This window comes from Exserohilum turcica, assembly GCF_000359705.1.
Source record: "Exserohilum turcica Et28A unplaced genomic scaffold SETTUscaffold_32, whole genome shotgun sequence".
In the NCBI taxonomy this organism is placed as follows: domain Eukaryota; kingdom Fungi; phylum Ascomycota; class Dothideomycetes; order Pleosporales; family Pleosporaceae; genus Exserohilum; species Exserohilum turcicum.
Window position 1 is genome coordinate 11,152 of NW_007360159.1, and position 18,662 is coordinate 29,813.

The 18,662-nt window shown below is 33.2% G+C and overlaps 1 protein-coding gene across 1 annotated transcript; it reads right to left on the reverse strand.

The window, feature by feature from the left end:
* Positions 1-1,676: 1,676 nt before the first annotated feature.
* SETTUDRAFT_169765 (uncharacterized protein) lies at positions 1,677-3,801 on the reverse strand. The gene is made up of 8 exons (XM_008029728.1): positions 3,562-3,801; positions 3,465-3,501; positions 3,323-3,414; positions 3,178-3,262; positions 2,615-3,122; positions 2,396-2,562; positions 1,972-2,348; positions 1,677-1,914 (listed from the first exon to the last, which is right to left on the reverse strand). The coding sequence occupies exons 1-8, from the start codon at positions 3,778-3,780 to the stop codon at positions 1,864-1,866; spliced, it is 1,536 nt and encodes a 511-aa protein (XP_008027919.1). The 5' UTR covers positions 3,781-3,801; the 3' UTR covers positions 1,677-1,863.
* Between the last annotated feature and the right edge of the window lie 14,861 nt (positions 3,802-18,662).

Below are 18,662 nucleotides of genomic sequence, written 5' to 3' on the forward strand. Positions count from 1 at the left end.
AAGGTCTCCTTGCCTTTAATAGCAGGTATCCTTATAGATAGGTTGTCTTTTGTGTAGGCCATAGCTTTAAATATCTCTTTTAGCGTCTCCTTTTATAGGAAGGTTTCCCAGTGGTTGAGCTTAGCTTTTTTAATAGCTTTTAGATATCTGTATTTTGCAATAAGATACTCTTTTTTCCACTGGTTGATTTGGCTGTTGTCCTCTCTACTAGCTTCTCTTTTTAGGACTCGAAAAGCTCTGTTTTGATCCAACTTTAGGTTATCTAGCTCACTAGTCCACCAAGGTTTTGGCTTTGGTTTCTGGCTAACTAGTGGGGTGGATTCTTTTAGAGCTGTTTGTACTACTGTTGTAATATCTTCTCCTAGTTTCTCTAGTTTCTCTACTAGGGAGTTAACTAAGCTAACTTAAATAGTATAGGAAAAAAGCCACTAGCAAGAATCTACATACGTACGTAGCAAAATACAAGTAGAAGATAAGAAAGCAAATCGCTATTCCTAGCAATACTAGAAGAGAGATTTCTAGCGCTTTTTACTAACTTAAACTAGGGCACTATTACCTAAGGGACTACCTATATAAGAGAGGGAAAGTGGATTCTGATAGTTGCCCCTGCAACTATAGGTCTATACAAGACCTACCTTATATTCTATTTAGATGTAATCTATATAGAGAGAAAAGGAAAGGACTAAGAGAAGCCTGCAAAGGCGATCTATTACTACCTATCCTCCTTTAAACAAAAGAGGGTATAGAAGCAACTATTACCTTTATTTAAGAAATAAAGGCTAGAACACAAGCCTAGTACAAGGGAAACACAAAAAACGAGGAGTAATACCTGTAATAGGTAGCTATACACCTCCCCCACTCTATCCCACCCCCTATCTACTAACTAATAGGCTACGAGCCTTACCTTCATCTAGTTAAAACCCCTCCTAAATATTGTAGCTAGAACAACCTACTTAGATACTTGTAGGCCTAAAAACCCTACACGTCTTATATAGCCCTTTGGGCTAAAAAAGGATGTTAAACTAGAATAATAATAATAATAATATTAGGAAAGACACCTTTATCTGATATGAATAGGATAATTTTGTATTGACCTATGTAAGATAAGAACTTACAAGAGAGCACTTTGCTAAGTTCACTATAAGACGTGTAACATTGGAATCTTACCTATTTTTATACCTGTTGCTTTTTTTACTTATAACTTGTGTCCTTAATCAACTTCCTAACATCTCTAGATGTGATGGCATCTAGTTTATTAGCGAGATGCCAGATCATGTAATCAACACCCACTGGTGACTAATACCTCCTGACCTGGACGTTCGTTAGCTTGCAATCGTTTTTCTACGTCAAGGAGTGAATACTCCTTGTTGCCAGTAACACTATTGTATTTGAATTTTGCTAAGTCTTCCTTAGCGGTGAAATAGCCTCTAAGTTACTCTTCCATGCCCGACATGGCCTGGGAATCTAACAAGAGAGATGCGCATCATTAATCTTGCTGTGCGGTGTCTGTGCAAAAGCTAGCCCAGAGTGCTTAACAGAAACACCACACAGAACACTCCATTCATATTGATCATTAGAATCATTGTCTTCTCCATGCTACTACGGCACCTTGTGCCACCACAACAAACATTGTTTTTATATCTTTCGACTATCCTATCATTTCTTGAAAAGGGGTAAGAAGACGGAGATAATTTGGAGACCTGGTGTTGAACCTCGCTCTGAAAGTCAATGCCTAAGGTAATACGCTAACTCCTGGAAGTACAACATCGCAAACTTCATAAATTATAAGACCCGTTTCACCTTAGATGTCATTGTTGCAATCCTCCTGATTCATTCAGATGATAGTGGGCTCTCAGGACATGCTCATGCCTTCAACCTCTTGAAAAGAATCTCTTTTGACGGGTCTGGCAAGCACTATAAGAACCAGTCAATATCTCTCTTCATTCTAGGATGATTGTTCGGAGTACATACCTCAGCGCCATGCTCAATATTCGGCCATCGCGTCGTCATTCCATCTACCATCTTGATGTCGTACTCAAGCAGCAGTTTCGCCAAGATCAACTTGATCTCGTTGTTTGCAAAAAACCGCCCGGGACACGCGTGTCGCCCATAGCCGAATCCAAGATTCTGGTCGTTAACATTAACAAAATGATTGCGCGCGCTAACCTCATCTAACATAGTGTTCTTGCGCATTTTATATGCGCGGAAGCCATCAAAAGTATGGGCATCAGGGTAGAGATGGTCGTCGTGGTAGATGGAATAAGTGGGTGCTTCGATGTTGACACCAGCAGGAATGTATTGGCCGTTGGAGAGTACGATGCCCTTGAGGACCTTTCGGAGGAAGGATACTAGATGTCATGAGTCAAAAAGGTGATAAAGGATTCTGTGGACGTACTGGTTCCGAAGTTGTAGAAACGGAAAACCTCTTTCATGTAACTGTCAACTTTCTCCATTTCTTGCAATGCTTTGCTGTTCATTATCCCTTCGTTGTTGGCCAAAGCTTGAAGGATCTCCTCACGGAGTTCATGAATGTATTCAGGTGTTACCACTAGACTGTAGAAACTAATGATAATGTTAGCAAATGAACACATCAGCTTCTGTCAACGGAACACACATGTTAGTTGCCGTCATGACAGTCGTGTGGATAGCAGTAAAAATGATACCCAATTGTAACTTTGAGATCTTTTCCATAGTATCGAGCTTGAATTGTTCCCGCCTATTCAAAAGCCATTGGAGCATGTCATCAGGCTCCTTCCAATCGTCTCTCTTCTCTCCTTGGAGGCGAGCTTCTACAACTGGTGTGAAGAATTCCTTTGCTAATTTTTCACGCTTCCTCAGCTGACGGACTTCCGGCGTTCGGTGTGCGAGTAGCGGACGCAGAAGAGGCCGCATATTTTTGACACGGCGTTGTGCAGCCATCAGTTCATGTGTATACTGGATGCCCATTTCCAAGTATTTCTCGTCTAGATAGAGATCGGGCCCGACGAAAATGCGGCCGGACATCTTCGCCACAATAGTCGTTAGCAATCCATAGATGCAAACCGGTGTCCAGTCTTCACAACTGGGCATATCGCCCTGGATGGCTTTGTCGGCCACTTCAGATATAATCGGGGTGAGTCGAACTAATAGAGTTAGTATCTGTAATGACAATGTTCAATTCGCTCCAGGATATCATACGCAGAGATGGTGTCAGGTCGGCCTTGATGGTATGCGCAACGATGTCTTCCTCGGCGAGAATCTGCGTGTATTTCACTTCCAAAAACTGTTACCGATGAGCCTCGATGCATTTTTCTCACTTGTGCTAGGTCACATTAGACCTTACATCTGCTACAGCCTTTCCAGCGCTCAGCGTGTTATCCGGGAGACGCCTTAGTTCGTCCAGAAACTTTCTCGGAATGACAACACTGTCAATGCCTACAAGACTCAGAAGACCTTCACATATGTTCTCCATTATAGTCGCGTACCATCAGCATTCGACATTCGATAGACCTGATCTTTGAACTAGGGGTATCATCAGTCGGTGTATTCCTCTAATGCATTAGGCACCATCCTGCCACTAACATTTTCGTATCCTTCGCGATAGAGTGCCTTTGCCGATTTGAGATAAGTTTGCCTCGTCTCTTCGTTGCTGCCAATTTGCTGGCTTCTCAGCCGGGGTATCCGAGCGAGGTGGCGCTTATAGTTGAGGTGAATAATGTATGTGTAGGCAAAGTAGGTAATCGCTGCTGCCGTTACCGCTTGAACAATCTGAGCGATGACCGGACTGGTTTTCATTTCCATGGCGGGCAAAGGTGGAGAGAGATGGGTGCCCGTAAACACCACTAAACAGGCGAGGGTATTAAGTAGGAAGGCTGTTTATAAGCATGGGCATATCGCAGATTAGTACCAAAATGGTAGTTAGAATCCTGAGCAGTTTCCCTATCTGCAGAGGCACGCACTTCGGCCGATATGCCGTCAGCTCTTGCGCGGGCCAAACATTGGTCAATCCCAGCACTGACTTCAATACTATAAGAGTGTCCTAATTGAGTTACGGCAAAAGTTATTCGTCCTACCACTAAGCGGCTATCTAGCCTACCACTTAGCAGGGGTCTGCATTAGTGGGCTTAGCTAAAATATTAGTAGTATTCTATATTACTTACTATAATATAGCTATACTATAGTAAGTTCTAGTATATAAAAATAGCTAGTATATTAATAAAAGTTTAGTAGTATTGTATAGCTAAAATGGATGTTGTAAAAGTAGAAAAAAAGTAAGGCTTTAAAACTAGCTATATTACTTAATTTTTAGTATTCTATATAGCCTAAAAACTAGCCTAAAATAGGCTCTTAGCTACTTACTAAAAAAGTTATAGCTAGCGTAGTATAATAATTATATTAGCTCACTATAATGAGGCTTTTAATTATTATCATAGTTTTTACTACCTAAGTTTTATAGTAATTTTTAGTAAAAATGTAAGTAGTATAAAGAATAGAGATATTACGCAATAGCTAAGTAGTTAAAATAGCTAAAATAAGTACCTAAAGGCCTATTTTAAAGCCCTATGATAAGGCCTTTATGAGTAGGGCCGTACGCAAGTAGTAATTAAAAAATTAGGTAAGCAGCTAGGTAGGCAGGGTAAGCAGCTAGCTAGTATAGAAGCAGTAGCAGTAGCAGTAGAAGCTAGTAACTTAGCTAGTAGCCTAGCTAGTAGCCTAGCAGAGCTATATAAGGCTGCTAAGATAGCTATAGAGTAGCTATTCTAGCTAAAACTTAGTAGTGTAGCTAAGCCTAGTAGTAGTAATTAAGTGCTAAAGGCTATAGTAAAAGTAGTATAGTAAGCTACTTTAGCAGCTAGGCTTAACTTACTACTTAGGCTAGTAGAGTAGCTAGTAAGGTTACTAAATTATTCGTATTTATACGCTTAGAAAAGCTAGGCTTATACTACTAGCTTAAGCCTTTTTTATATAATTTTCTTACTTATTTTGACTATAAAATTAGTATAAGCTTGAAAGGCATTTGAGTAACTTTAACTTCTAAAGCTTAAGATTAGTTAATCTACTAATATAGGTTAAAATCTAATAGCTAAAGCACTTTAGAGTTAAAGTTAAGATTGGTAAAAAGATACTAGGAAGGCATCTTAAGTAATAGCCTATACCAATTAATATAGGCTAAAAGCTAAGAGCTAGTTTATTACATTTTTGCTACCTCTACTTAAGTAACTATAAGCTATTTTATAGTTTCTTAGAGCGCGTAATAAGTTATTTAAAAACTTATTATAATAACGATATGATTGTAAGTATTATAATAAATTCTAGTATTGCTTTATATATTAGTAAGAATATTAGCTCTATAATAAAAGATATAGAAGTTCTATAGCTGCTAAAAGAGTTTTAATATATTAATACTAGAGCTTTAGATCTATTACTTAATAACGTAGTAAGCGCCTTTAGCCTTACTCGTAGTAGTAAGGCTAAAGTGTATCCTAATAAGAACTTTCTAAGTTACTTATAGCTTAAGATGTCTACTAAATTTAGTTATAATTAGGGAAGTAGAATATAAGTTAATTACTAGGCAATAGATAAGTTCTTCAAGCTTCATTTAAAGCTTCTTAACCTGCTATTAGTAGCTATTTATAATACTAACCTTGTAGCCTATTGTTAAGAGTAGGATCTGAGTGGAAGTAATATAAGACTTCTGGTGTCAGACTCTTGAGGTTGGTTTTCGCGGATGAAGCAACAGGGTGGTATGAACAGTGTCTCTGCAAGTAACTCTTGTATTGTACTTGTACTCGTAACTTAAGTAATTGAACACAATGAGCCATAAGGGCTACATTGCCTATGCTATATACCTATGGTGCTCGTAGCCCTCGGTCAGAGGAGTCCGAGTATTGCTCGGTGGCTGGCGCACGAGGGGCTTTCCTCTGTGGCTTATGTACGAGGAGTCTGCCAAGACCCTTCCTCGTGCATAGAGGTCCGAGGAGGTCACGTGATCCTCCCTTACTCTACAAAGAGGGCGGGGTTGACTGGCTGTCGTCGTTCCCTTAACTTAACCGCTGTGCCTTCCTCCCTCAGGTTCGTAACACCTATAAGTAGTAATGAGGGACTATAATAGCATACTTAAAGTAGTACTAGCTTAAAAATTACTACTATAAACTAGTAAGTTATTATATTGATTGCTATACCTTACTAATCAAGAATAACTATAAGCTGATTAATCATATAAGTAGCATTTTGGCTTACAAGTAATATCGTAATCAAGTAATATTAATAATATCTTAATAATTGATGCGTATTATATGGTGATAGTGTAGGTGCTTTAGAGGCTACTAGCTTACTTAAAATAAAAATACTAAGCTTCTATACTAAATAAGTATTATCTAGTTCGTAGGTTAGTTATAATATTTAGTGCTAAATTATTATATTATAGTGCTAACCCTATATAGTTTAGATGTGCCTACACTAATGCAGACCCTTACTAAGTTGCAGGCTAGATAGCCGCTTCGTGGTAGGACGAATAACTTTTGCCTTGAAATACTTATTAGCTATGAAAGTATTGTGGGTCCCACTTTACTCTTTTGTAAAGGTGTCCTGCAGTTGACATGCACCATCGTGGATTCTGCGGAAGTGGAGTGATATTGTACCGTAGAGGGCCGCTGTGTCAGGGCTTCACGTCGGCATGTATTTCCGTACATACTAGCAGACCGCCTTTCAGACAATATAGACTAAAATCTTGACTCGCCGCGAGCAATATTGGGAAGGAGCAATGGGGGGGGGGGGTTCGGTATCGGGCCGGAAAATCACCTCGCACTTGGTGGTCAACGGGATCGCTGTACAGCACCTCTTATGATCTGACTTGGCTACATTTGTTTTGTTTGTTTTTGATTAAAAGATCTTATTAAAAAGCTGTCCATCTGAAGGATACACAATTCGTTCTCTGTATGGACTGAGAAACACTCGCAAACTAATATAGTAAATTGCAACAGGGCCAAACAATAGCGATTCATGAGAGCTGTAACTGAGCAACGTTAGTGTTGCAAAGTTGCGTAGGGGCTTCACTGAGTAATCATATTGATAGATATGTGGAGGGGGCAGGATGCAGTAGCAGGGGCATAGATTGCGCGGCAGATGCGTCGCCCATTCGGACCGTCACGGATGCAGTAGCAGGGGCATAGATTGCGCGGCAGATGCGTCGCCCATTCGGACCGTCACGGATGCACTCTCCATGGTACCCCAAAAAGGTACAATCAGGTCTAGACCTTGCATGTACTACGCAATGTCTACCAATTCTGAATCTCGCTGCGTCTAGTTTGGCTAGTGTCCGGCACTGTACGAGTAATGGCCTGATTCCTTGTACTAGAATTGCACTCCTAGCTACGTGTGGGAGGGCTTGATTTGTTTGACCCTTTGACAATATACCATTCAAACCCTATATAAACAAATCTAGTTACTAATGAGCACCATCCTTTTCATATTTAATTTGAATTTATTACAGTATTTTGGTATGTAGTTAGAGTTGCAAAAAGTCTGTATATATTGTACTATAAAGTATATGATAGTGATACATAGCACTTTTAGAATATAAATTCATTCAATAGTTACAAGGTGAGATTAAAACCATAATATGCTTGGCTTGTAAAGTTTGAAAAGCCTTTGAGATAAATAGCGTCCTCAAAGGATGTTCGTATTGTTGCCTAAGAAACCCATAGATAGTAAACAGTAAGGTTGATCTTTATAACATGTAACTTGAAAGCTAGATTAGTGAAGCTACAACAACATACATATATAAGCACTTCTATAAACTTCGTATTTATATGATCTCATGAACTGTAGAGAATACAGTTAATAGGTATAAATAAAGACTATTCTCTTACAATTGTATAGTAAACATAGTACGACTTTGTTTTAGTTCACTATGTATTTAAGATCTGTTAGTACGTTAAAGTATTTTCAAACTATACAATGTCTCTAGAAGTAGTGATTAAAAGTAGTTATTGCCACAGCGCAGGTTAGACAAGTTAGATCTATAATAGTTGTAGGATTCCTTAGAGGCATATAGGAGTGTGTAGGATCTTATAAGCCTACATGCAATAATGTATTTATAAGCTTTATATAAAAACAAATATTCAAAATTCACTAAACGAATTATAAAAATGATTTCAAAAAATCTTTAAAAGATTTTCAGTTTAAGCTAAACTCAGGTGTTTAAAAAAAGAATAAAACATAGTAGGCCAGCCATTTAATTTTATCGTTTAAAGTTATTTTTAGTAGATTCTATTCTGCATTTATTATGAATCTCGGCTTATAATATCATCAAATTACTTTTGGTCTTATAAATAGCTTGTATTATTGCTAAATAATCTTTATATATTCTCTTGAGATGTTATTGATATTATCCTATAGGTCAATAAGTTGTATATTCATATTCTATATCTTAATAAGCTACTTTTTATTTACTTTTACTTACTTCTGGGTTAACTGGATCCATTGTTATTAAGCTTAGCAAAATCTGTTTCTAGTTATTATAGTATAGTAATAGAGTTGACATCTAGAATTGAATTTTCTACGTGTTACTGTATTTCTCTCTATTTTATACATATAATATGAAAAGATGTGAAATTAGAGAAAAGTATTTCAAAAAATTAAGATTTTAGAACTAGTATGATTTAGCTAAAGGGATAGCTAAAACTCAGTAGGTATACAGAGGGATGACGTTAAAGAAAGTGTTTAAAAAAAAAGAGATTTAAGAACTGGGTTAACTTAGCTAATATAAGAAGTATAATCAAATAGGGCATAGATGTAGAAAGTAGGGACCTAGTAGTTTAGCGTAGTAGACCTAAGAGTATCAGGATGTTCGATTCCCGTTGGGAATCGACAAAATAGTGGCCTGTGCGCCTATTTGTCAATTCCTAGCGTGTGAAAGCTAAACCTAATTAGGAAGGCCATATTACCCAATTGGGAAGCTATCATTAGGTAAAAATAAGCTTGATTACTAATCTAGCTTAGTAATAACGCTAGGAGCTTTGAAAGAAACGCTAGAAATTAACAAGTAGTAGTCTGGGCGCCTATTTGTTAATTTCTAGCGTCTTTAAGCTAAACCTATCTAATATAAGGTAGTAAAAGATGCCTAATCTATGCTAAAATAAGTTTACCGTTAAGTCTACATACTATAAATAAACTCTCTATTAGGTCTAATTCACAAAATCTAACACATTTAATTTATTACTATACAACACTCTTAAGTACTTGATATTTATAGAAAACTTTATTTTATATACCTCAGATGTTCCAGTAAAATGCATAAAAGAGATAGTTTCACTTCTAATAAAGATTAATAAACTGAGATAGGCTTTGATTCCCTACTAGTTAGTCAAAGAAATAGAAAAAATAAAGTATATAATTTATTACCTAACTCTAAGTAGCTAAAGCTTTAGCATTCTTAAATACTAAGACTACTAAGTACTTATATTTTTTATTTGATTTTCACTCAATTGAATAGCTTAAACTCAATAAGGATTTTTTAAAAGATTACATAATGACTACTTAAGTACTACTACTTTTTTTAATTGTTACTATTGAGTGTTTTATTTATCTAAGCTTCTTATAAACTACTTTGATAATAGTAGCTTATCAAAGCAGCATAGTAACTCTACTTATATATTATTAACTAATAGCGTAATTATTTTTCTTTTTTTATCCATTTATTCATTTGTATAAGTAAATCGTATAATTCTTTTTTTTACTAAGCTAGCTTGTCTTTTTTAGTATCTTTAATCAGTAGCTACTTATTAAAGATATAAATGTATTAAAAATACCAGTATCTTTAAAATAGCAGCTTCTACTTTGGGTAACTTTAAATCAGTAATAGCTTATTAAAGCGACATAGTGAAATGGGCGGGCCCAACGGGCCGAGCGTACGACTACTTACGCCATCCATTGCCAAAAAGGCAGTAACAAGACTTCAAGCTTCTTGAAGTCTAGGTAGTCGTATAGATATACTCGATCACACACACACTTTAGGCGTAGCCTCTTACAATACCTCCTCTCTTAAAACGTACGAGTATATCTACTACTTGCCCCCATAGGGATCACGCGACCCTTGTCACGTGACCATCACGCGACCCTTGTCACGTGATCACGTGGCCCTTGCCACGTGTCCTATGTGAGCCAACGCTTCTGGCCTGTACCAGAATCGAACGTTAGACCCTTAGGGTAGCTTGAAGTAATGTAATGGGCGGGCCCAACGGGCCGAGCGTACGACTACTTACGCCATCCATTGCCAAAAAGGCAGTAACAAGACTTCAAGCTTCTTGAAGTCTAGGTAGTCGTATAGATATACTCGATCACACACACACTTTAGGCGTAGCCTCTTACACATAGTAGGCGCGTAATAACTATTATAATAAAGCTTTAGACTCGTGCGATTAATTTCTGAAGAAGTTAACTTAATTTTATTTTAAAAATATTACTACTATGACGCTATTCATTAACATATTAACTTATTTTTTATAGATCTGTCTTTTTAGTTTTTTATACTTTATATAGAGCTAACTAACCAACTCACTAATTTACTAACTAATTTATCTCTTAATGAATAATTTTTACTTTAGCTATAATGATATTTACTTTCATAAGTAGCTAAAGTCTAGCTTTATATCTCCTTTATAATAGAAAGCTCTTTTAGTAATACTAACTGTTACTTTTACTTATATACTTAGTAAAAGGCTTACTTCAAATAAAGTAGCTAAAGATATTTATTACTAATTTAAGAATACTGCGTAATCTCTTTAGTGAAAATGGTTATTTCTACTAGCTAAAATCAGATATAATAATTATAAGTATAAAGCTTTTATTTATACGAAAAAAGCTATCAGGCTATATATCAAGGCCTTAAACTTATTACTGCTTGAATCCTCTAGAATAGTATGATAAAATAATTACTAAGTTACTATACTAAAAAGAATAAAAGATAAAGTAGAAAATTAGAAGTTATATATAATGAATAGTGTTAAAGAGAGTTTCTTGAAAGGTTATAGGATAGGAAAAGTATTATGAAAATATAAAAAGGATTAAATCTAAAGAAACTAGCGTAAAGCTGATCTAATAGTGCGCTATAGGCTTTTATAGCCACTAGCGCTACGTTAAGTATAGAGTCAAATAGCTATCAGGTTTCGAAATTTTAAGCTTTTATATTTTGAGTAATTAAATTTTAAGTTGTATAGTAGTAGTAGGTTAAAATACTAGTAGTAGTGGTACTAAGTAACCATCATAAGCTTTTCCTTAATAGATGAATATCTTACTCTTTGTATAATATATCTTTTTTACCATTTACAATACTTATCTAAAAGTATTATTATATAAGTAAGACTTATAAGACGTAAATATAATTCCGCTATTATATAGTATAAGTGCGTAGAGAATCTCAATTAATCTATATATACGTAATGTTACTTATCGTATTTATTGTATTTTATTATATATATAGTTAGAATGAGCTTTTTACGCCTATTGTTAGCGCCTAGAATCTTATCAAAACACTATTTAAAAGTCCCCAAGTTCATACACCAAAGGCCGCGGCTATTTGTATAATTAAATCGTAAATTTATAAGGTTGAAATATCTTATAGCAATATTTAAGTTCTAGATTTTAGCTTCAAGTTAGAGTAGAGTATAGTTATTATGAAACTTTTTCTTACGATACTTGAACGCCTATATGAGAATAAAATATAAAGAGTAGTAATAGTAGCTAATTTATATATAGCAAACTACAAAAACTCTTACTAAATAATTATAATGATATTTTATAGTTTTTAGCTAAGTTTAGATTAGTAGTTTAAAAGCAGCACTATGGCAATAAACTTAATGCTTATAAAGTTTTATTAAAGTCATATAAAACACTTATAGTTATATAAAAATAATCTTTATAGCGCTTTTTGTACTATGAAAAAAAGCTAAGAAATGTTAGCTTTGTTAGTAGCTTATCTACGGATTTAGAGAGATAAAGATACTACTAATGAGGTTTAGCTATGAAGTCTATCAGTTTCTTATCAATAACATTAATAAAATATGGATATATCTAAGAAAGAATTAATAGCAAGCATAAAAAATGCGAAAAGTGTAGTTTTTACTTTTATGAATGTTTGAGTATTTGCTAGTATTGATAAGTTATAATTCTATTTTTTAGGTAATTTAAGTATTAAAGTAAATGTCAGAAATGAGAATAAATCAAATTAGAAATGAAAGGTTACTTAATAGCTTAGGAATTAGAAAAAAGTATAAGAATAGGTTGTTAAAGAAAAATGGATTGCAGCACTAACTTTACGGATTAATAGAGTGAGCTAGTTTAAAAGAATCAACTAAGAATGTTGAGACTCAGGATAACAACGAGTTATCCTAAAAAAGCTGGCCCTAGCTTTCATAAGCTAAACTATGTTAGGTATTAGCCGAGATAACTAGTCCTAAAAGCTAGCCTACTTAGGACTAGCGGGACGGTTGATCTAAGTATGAAAATAACGCAAATAACTCTACTATAATTAATAGTTACCTAAATATAGAATTAAAGGTGGATAATGGGTTAGGAAGCTGGATAACTAGTTAAAGAGCTAGATCACTAGTTAGGAAGCTAAATAACTAGTTAGGAAGCTAAATAACTACAGATGGGTGACACGAAAAAAACGTCACTTAAAAAGTTGTTATTTTAAAACTTTTATATCTAGCTAGAAAAAATACCTAAAAATGAACGGATTGCAGATCTAGAGAGCCAGGATCTCCTAGTTTGGCATAGTGAGCCCACCTCTTGCTTAGTCAGCACCTCTGAGCGGAGAAGAATTATAGAATATAGGAGACTAAAATAATAAAACTTTCATTTATTGTAAAACAATAGTCCTTACTTAAAAAGGCTTAGTTTTAAGATATGTGATAGTCTATATATAGAAGATCACGTGACATGTTTTTCTCTATTTTTAGCAATCCTCTAGAATTAAATATTAAGTTCTAAAGACAAAGTTACAAAATTAAGTTTAGTGTATCACTAAGCCTGATTAGTCATAATATACTATATATTTGATTCTTTCTATCCTGAATTTCTGATTTCTTAATTCCTCACTATGGATCCAAAATTTTCAAAATTTGAAGCTGAAGTTGCCCGTTTGTTAAAGGCAAATATAGCCATTAAAAATATATCTATTTTACTTAGTAAGCAACCTAAGACTATTAGAGACGCTATTTATTGATTTAAAAAGAAAAAAAATTAGAAAAGAAAGCTTGAAAGAGTTAGTAGAGGCGGAGTTTCAAAGCTTTCAGAAAGAGATAAAAGATCTATTAATAGAGACTTAACTAGGAGCCCTAAAAAGACAAATCGCCGATTATTAGTTCAAAATGACGTCAATATATCAACTAGAACTTTACAGCGATTTTTAAAAAGAGAGGGCTATTCTATTGATATTGCAAAGAAAAAATCAATTTTAAACAAAGAAAAAGCTAAAAATAGATTAAAATAGGCTAAGGATATGCTGAAAAATCTATCTAATAGTAGATTAGATAGGATAATATTTTCAGATGAGTCAGGAATGCAAAGAGGCCGAGGATATAGAGGAGAATATGTAAGAAAACGCCAAAATAAGCGCCAAGGTCGAGAACAAGTTTCTACAGCCAATAGATGTAAGTTAAAAAAAATTCTAATAGGCTCAAAGTATCTATTTTTAGTCTAGTATTTTATCAACATCTCAATCGATTTTTAGCTTGCTTACTAATAGAGTTATAGCTAGAGATATTACTATCCAAGTTTGGGGAGCAATTTGGATAGGTGGTAGATCTGATCTAGTAGTAATTCGGGCTCCAAATTCTTCTCCAAATTTCAATAATCACCAATATATCCGTAAGGTTTTAATACCTAAAGTAAAGCCTAATATAAAACCAGGTAAGTAATATATATATTTTTATATCTAAAAATTAATCTAGCACACCTGATTAAAGAGCTATAAATCACAAATTCGGATATATTATAGATATAACTAACTACTATCTAGGCTGGAAGTTTCAGCAGGATAACTTCAGAATGCATACTACTAAAAACGTTTTCAGCTGGTTTAAAAGAAATTCAATTGAACTCTTCCCTCATCCACCTTACAGTCCAGATCTTAATCCAACAGAAAATGTGTGGAGTTTACTTAAAAACCATTTCTCTAAAAGATCTAGATGCTTTTTAGGCTTAGGTAATAACCAGAAGAGTATAGCGGCTTTTACTAGGGCTATTTTTGAAGAGTGGCAAGCTATTCCACGACAGGATATAGATAATTGTATTTTATCTCTACCTAGGCGTTGGCAAGCTGCAGTAGAAGCTAAGGGCTGGTACACTACATATTAGCTTCTATCCTTAGCGAGAAATAAATATACTCTAAAAAATCAGACTCTTCTATATATCACGTGATCTAACTAGTAAAGGTCTACTACAACAGTCAGAGCTTAGAGATTCAAGATAGATCTATAATATATATTAGACTTGGACCTTTTTATATAAAAACAATAGACTAATCTAGATATTTAGTTTAGATTTATTCTAGCTTCTAGTTTGGGGATTTTTGTTTGCTCAGGGCTGCTGACTAAGCAGATACTGGGTCCACTATGCCAAACTAGGAGATCCTGGCTTTCCAGATCTGCAATACCTTTATTTTTAGCTATTCTTTCCAGCTATATATCAAAGTTTTAAAATAACAACTTTTTGAGTGACGTTTTTTTCGTGTCACCCCTCTGTAGTTAAGAAGCTAGATAACTAGTTAAGAAGTTAGATAATTACTAGAGATATAAAAGACTTATAGTATCTTATTTCTATACTATCGCAATTTTAACCTAAGTTCAGGCTTGAATAAATTATACTGATCTTAATATAATATATATAAGGTTATATAATAACATAAATCTACGGCCTATATTTATACTACTTAGGCAAAAGAGAGATAAAAAGAAGTTTTTCAAGTACCCCCTCTATATAAGAGATTTATGATATCTTATAAGCTTTTTAATATAATAGTAAAACTTTTCTAAGTACTTATTTTTCATAACCATTCTTCTAATACTATTCCAGTATACTTATAGAGTAATTTATAGTCTGTTCCTATAGTTTATTATATTCATATCTATATTATAACTAGGTAGCTACCTTCATCATATTGTTTTTATTATAAGTCTAATACTACTAGAGATTTGATTCTCAGTTTATTAGTTATATCCTCTATATGACAACTATCATCTACCTTCGAAATAAGTCGTATTAGATTTTAGATTTCTAGTTCTATTTTTACTATGTCATCTAGTACTAGCCTTTTTAGTAGAGCTTCTTACCTTATACATGCTATGTATAATAATATAATAGCTTCTACTAGACTAAATACCTTTTTATCATTCTCTATTAGTATTTCCATTTACTATATAAAGCGCATAGCTATAAGCTTTATTTTAATATAGTTATTTATTACTATACTGTAAAGTTGTAACTTAAAGTTTTCTACTTTAAATCTGTTTTATAATATATACTACTTCTTACTAGCTTCTAGATTTCTACTAAATTCTCTTTATTTTGCTATATTATCTTTCTTTATCACTGTTATTCTTCATTTATTTAATAATAATGCTTAAATAGTAGCTTTTTTACTACTAAGGCATACCCTCTTCTATAGCCTAAACCTTTTCTTCTTTTTTTCATTAATCTTTCTAACTCTTTGCACTTTAAAGATATAGCTACTATTAACTATCTCTATTATATCTCTTTTACTATTTCTTTTAGTCTTATCCTTTGCGTAGAATTATATAATAACATAAACTTACTTATTTCTAATTTACTTAGCCAATTATTTGTCTTCCACGCTACTTTCTTAAGATAGCTATATTAATAATTGTCTTAGTTGTAGTTTATATAGGTCTATATTTATATCTAATTCTAAATTCTCTTTCTATATAGAATGAAAAACATTTAGAGTAGGAAAGAAGAGCCCTTTGCTTTTACTAAATTGACTTTTTTCCATTTATCAGATCAACTTCTGGTATTTTATATACTGAATTACTCTTTTAGTAACTACTTTTATAATTATACTTAGTACTACGTTTATAGCTACACATAGTAAGTTTCAAGTAAATGCCTTATATTACTCTTCTTTAGGATTTTAACCAGTTAAGCTTTTTAATTTCTGCATAATATATTTTTTATATATTTATAATAATTTATAGCGATGCCTTTTACAACTAGTTTCTTACTCTCTTGTCAACCTATTCTATACCACCTTTATTACTGTTGAGCTTTTCCTTTTCTCTTTTTATTATAATTTTTTTCTATAATTATTATGATTTCATCCTTATAACTTTCTTTACTGTTTTCTCTTCTACTTTTACTAATTACTATGTTCTCTCTTAAGCTCTTATCTATGCTTATAATTAGTAAGATAAGGTTGCTTTTTAAACTTTTTTATGTATTTAGCGTAATATATCTTCTCGAGTAGGTGCTATGAAATAATCGTTATAGGCTCATTACTATAGTAGCTAGACGCGGATATTATAACTTACAGCTTTTCTTTTAGTTATAATTATATATTGTATACACTTTATTATTTTATTTTGTATTTTAGCTTCTTACGCTTTGATTTATAGGTTTACTTCTACTTATATTTTGACTTGCTATTATATTTATAAAGTCTTTTTCTCTTCCTAGTAGTATTATATCTATCCTAGTTCTTGCTTGTTTATCTTTATTACGTATTTTTTCGTGTAAATGTGTTAATTTTAGCTCTTCTCAAGGGCTCAAACTTCTATCTTTTCTCTATACTACTCCAACACTACGCTATATAATAACTATCTTTCATACATCTTACTTTCTTTATCATATTCATCCTAATATATTGAGTAGAATCCTTTTTTACGCCTTTTATAGATATGTAATTCTTTCTAAGAATGTTTCTAAGTACTTTAATAAAGAATATAAGTATAAGACTACTATATATTATTATTGCTCTATTTAAGAAGCTATAAGTTACTTTAGTTGTCAAGTAACCCTTTTTTAATTGTATACTAATTTTTTGACATCTTTGCTAAGATAGTAAATACTTTTTTTAGCCTTGAGCTTTTTTATAGTTTTTACTACTATTATTACTACTTTTTAATTTATCATAGCTATTTCACTAGATATTATATAGAGAACTATCTTTTGACTACTACTAATTGTATTTAGCCTTCTTCTACTTTTAATAAGGCTAAATGAAATACCCAGTATATGAAGAATATTATGTTTGTTATTACGTAACGCTTTTTTACTTTTATATCTTTGACTTCCTAATATTATCAACTTACTACTAAATTTGAAGTTTATATTTTGACTTCTAAGATATATACTGTATAATAAATTAGCTTTACATTTACTGCTTGTGTTGATACTTTTGCTAATTCTACGTCTAATACTATGTTCAATATAGATAATAATATATATACTAGTAGTTTACTTATAAGTAGTAATCCGTAGTGTATACTCTTTTTATATAACTAGCTTCATTTAGCACGTCAGTAGGCCTAAGATATCAGAGACGAATACTTCTATTTTTTTTTAGCATACCCCTTATTTAAGTTGATGCCTAGTTAACCTAAAATAAATTTCTTTCTTTTTTATTTAGGATTAGTATTGGGCACCCGTACACGGCTTTGCCAAGCGCCTTTAGTTATTATTTCATATGTTACGTAAGCTACTATACTAGGACTATCTTAGAGCCTATAGTATATATAGCCTACTTACTTAAGTATTTTACGTAAGTAGTAATCTAATATGAAGATTACTTAAACTAAGTTTCTATCTACTATTTTCTTCTATAGTTATAAGCTTAGCGCTTTTAAAGTATAAAAATTCATTCTTCTATATAATAAAGTAATTGGCTACTTAGTTTAGCTAGTTTCATTGATTTAGAAACTACTATAATGACTAAACTTACTATGGAGGTGTAGTGTAGAACTGCGATGTCTTCTTAGTAGAGGGAACAGAACTATAGTCTCTTCCCCTTCCTATAGGCTATAGGAGAGGGGAGACAGAGTAAAATAGAAGTAGTTAGTTCTTTAAGCAGGAGATGTTTCTAAGAGATGTTATTAATTGATGGTTTTTATAGACTTAACTACTAATTTATATTTCTTTTTAACAGTAAGTAGTACTTAGTTAGTATAAGAGTTATAGTAACTTTATACCTTAGTATAAACCTCTTAAACTTAACAGCTTAGCTCTATTAAGCTTACTTCTACTATATATGAAATAATCTTCTTTGAAATACCCTCTAGCTCCTTCTTAGTTATAATTTGTTTACTACCTCTATTTATCTTATCTCTTATATCTAGGTATCTTATCTTCTCTATAGGCTTTTATATAGATACTAAGTTCTCTATTCTTAACTTAGCGTCTATACCTTACTTCTATACTTCTTTTCTTAGTTAACTACTACGCCTTATTTATTATTATTGTTGCATTAGAGTCTAGTGAGCTCGAGGCTATGTAAGACTTTGGCCGAGGCCGTTCTAACTAGATTTATTTACAAATACGAGTTTGTGCTTGAAGTGTGTCTATGGTGCTTCGGCCTTTGTCTAGGTAAGCGATAGCTATCGCTTACTAGACGCCTAGTGCTAAAGAGCATTTTGATAACAGAAAGAGATGTTAGAAAGCAAAGCAAT

Coding starts and splice junctions, on each gene's coding strand:
- SETTUDRAFT_169765 (XM_008029728.1), bottom strand. CDS start 3,780: ATGGAAATGAAAACCAGTCCGGTCATCGCTCAGATTGTTCAAGCGGTA. Junction 3,502..3,561: donor ATCGCGAAGGATACGAAAAT/GTTAGTGGCAGG, acceptor TGATACCCCTAG/TTCAAAGATCAGGTCTATCG. Junction 3,123..3,177: donor CGACCTGACACCATCTCTGC/GTATGATATCCT, acceptor TAACTCTATTAG/TTCGACTCACCCCGATTATA.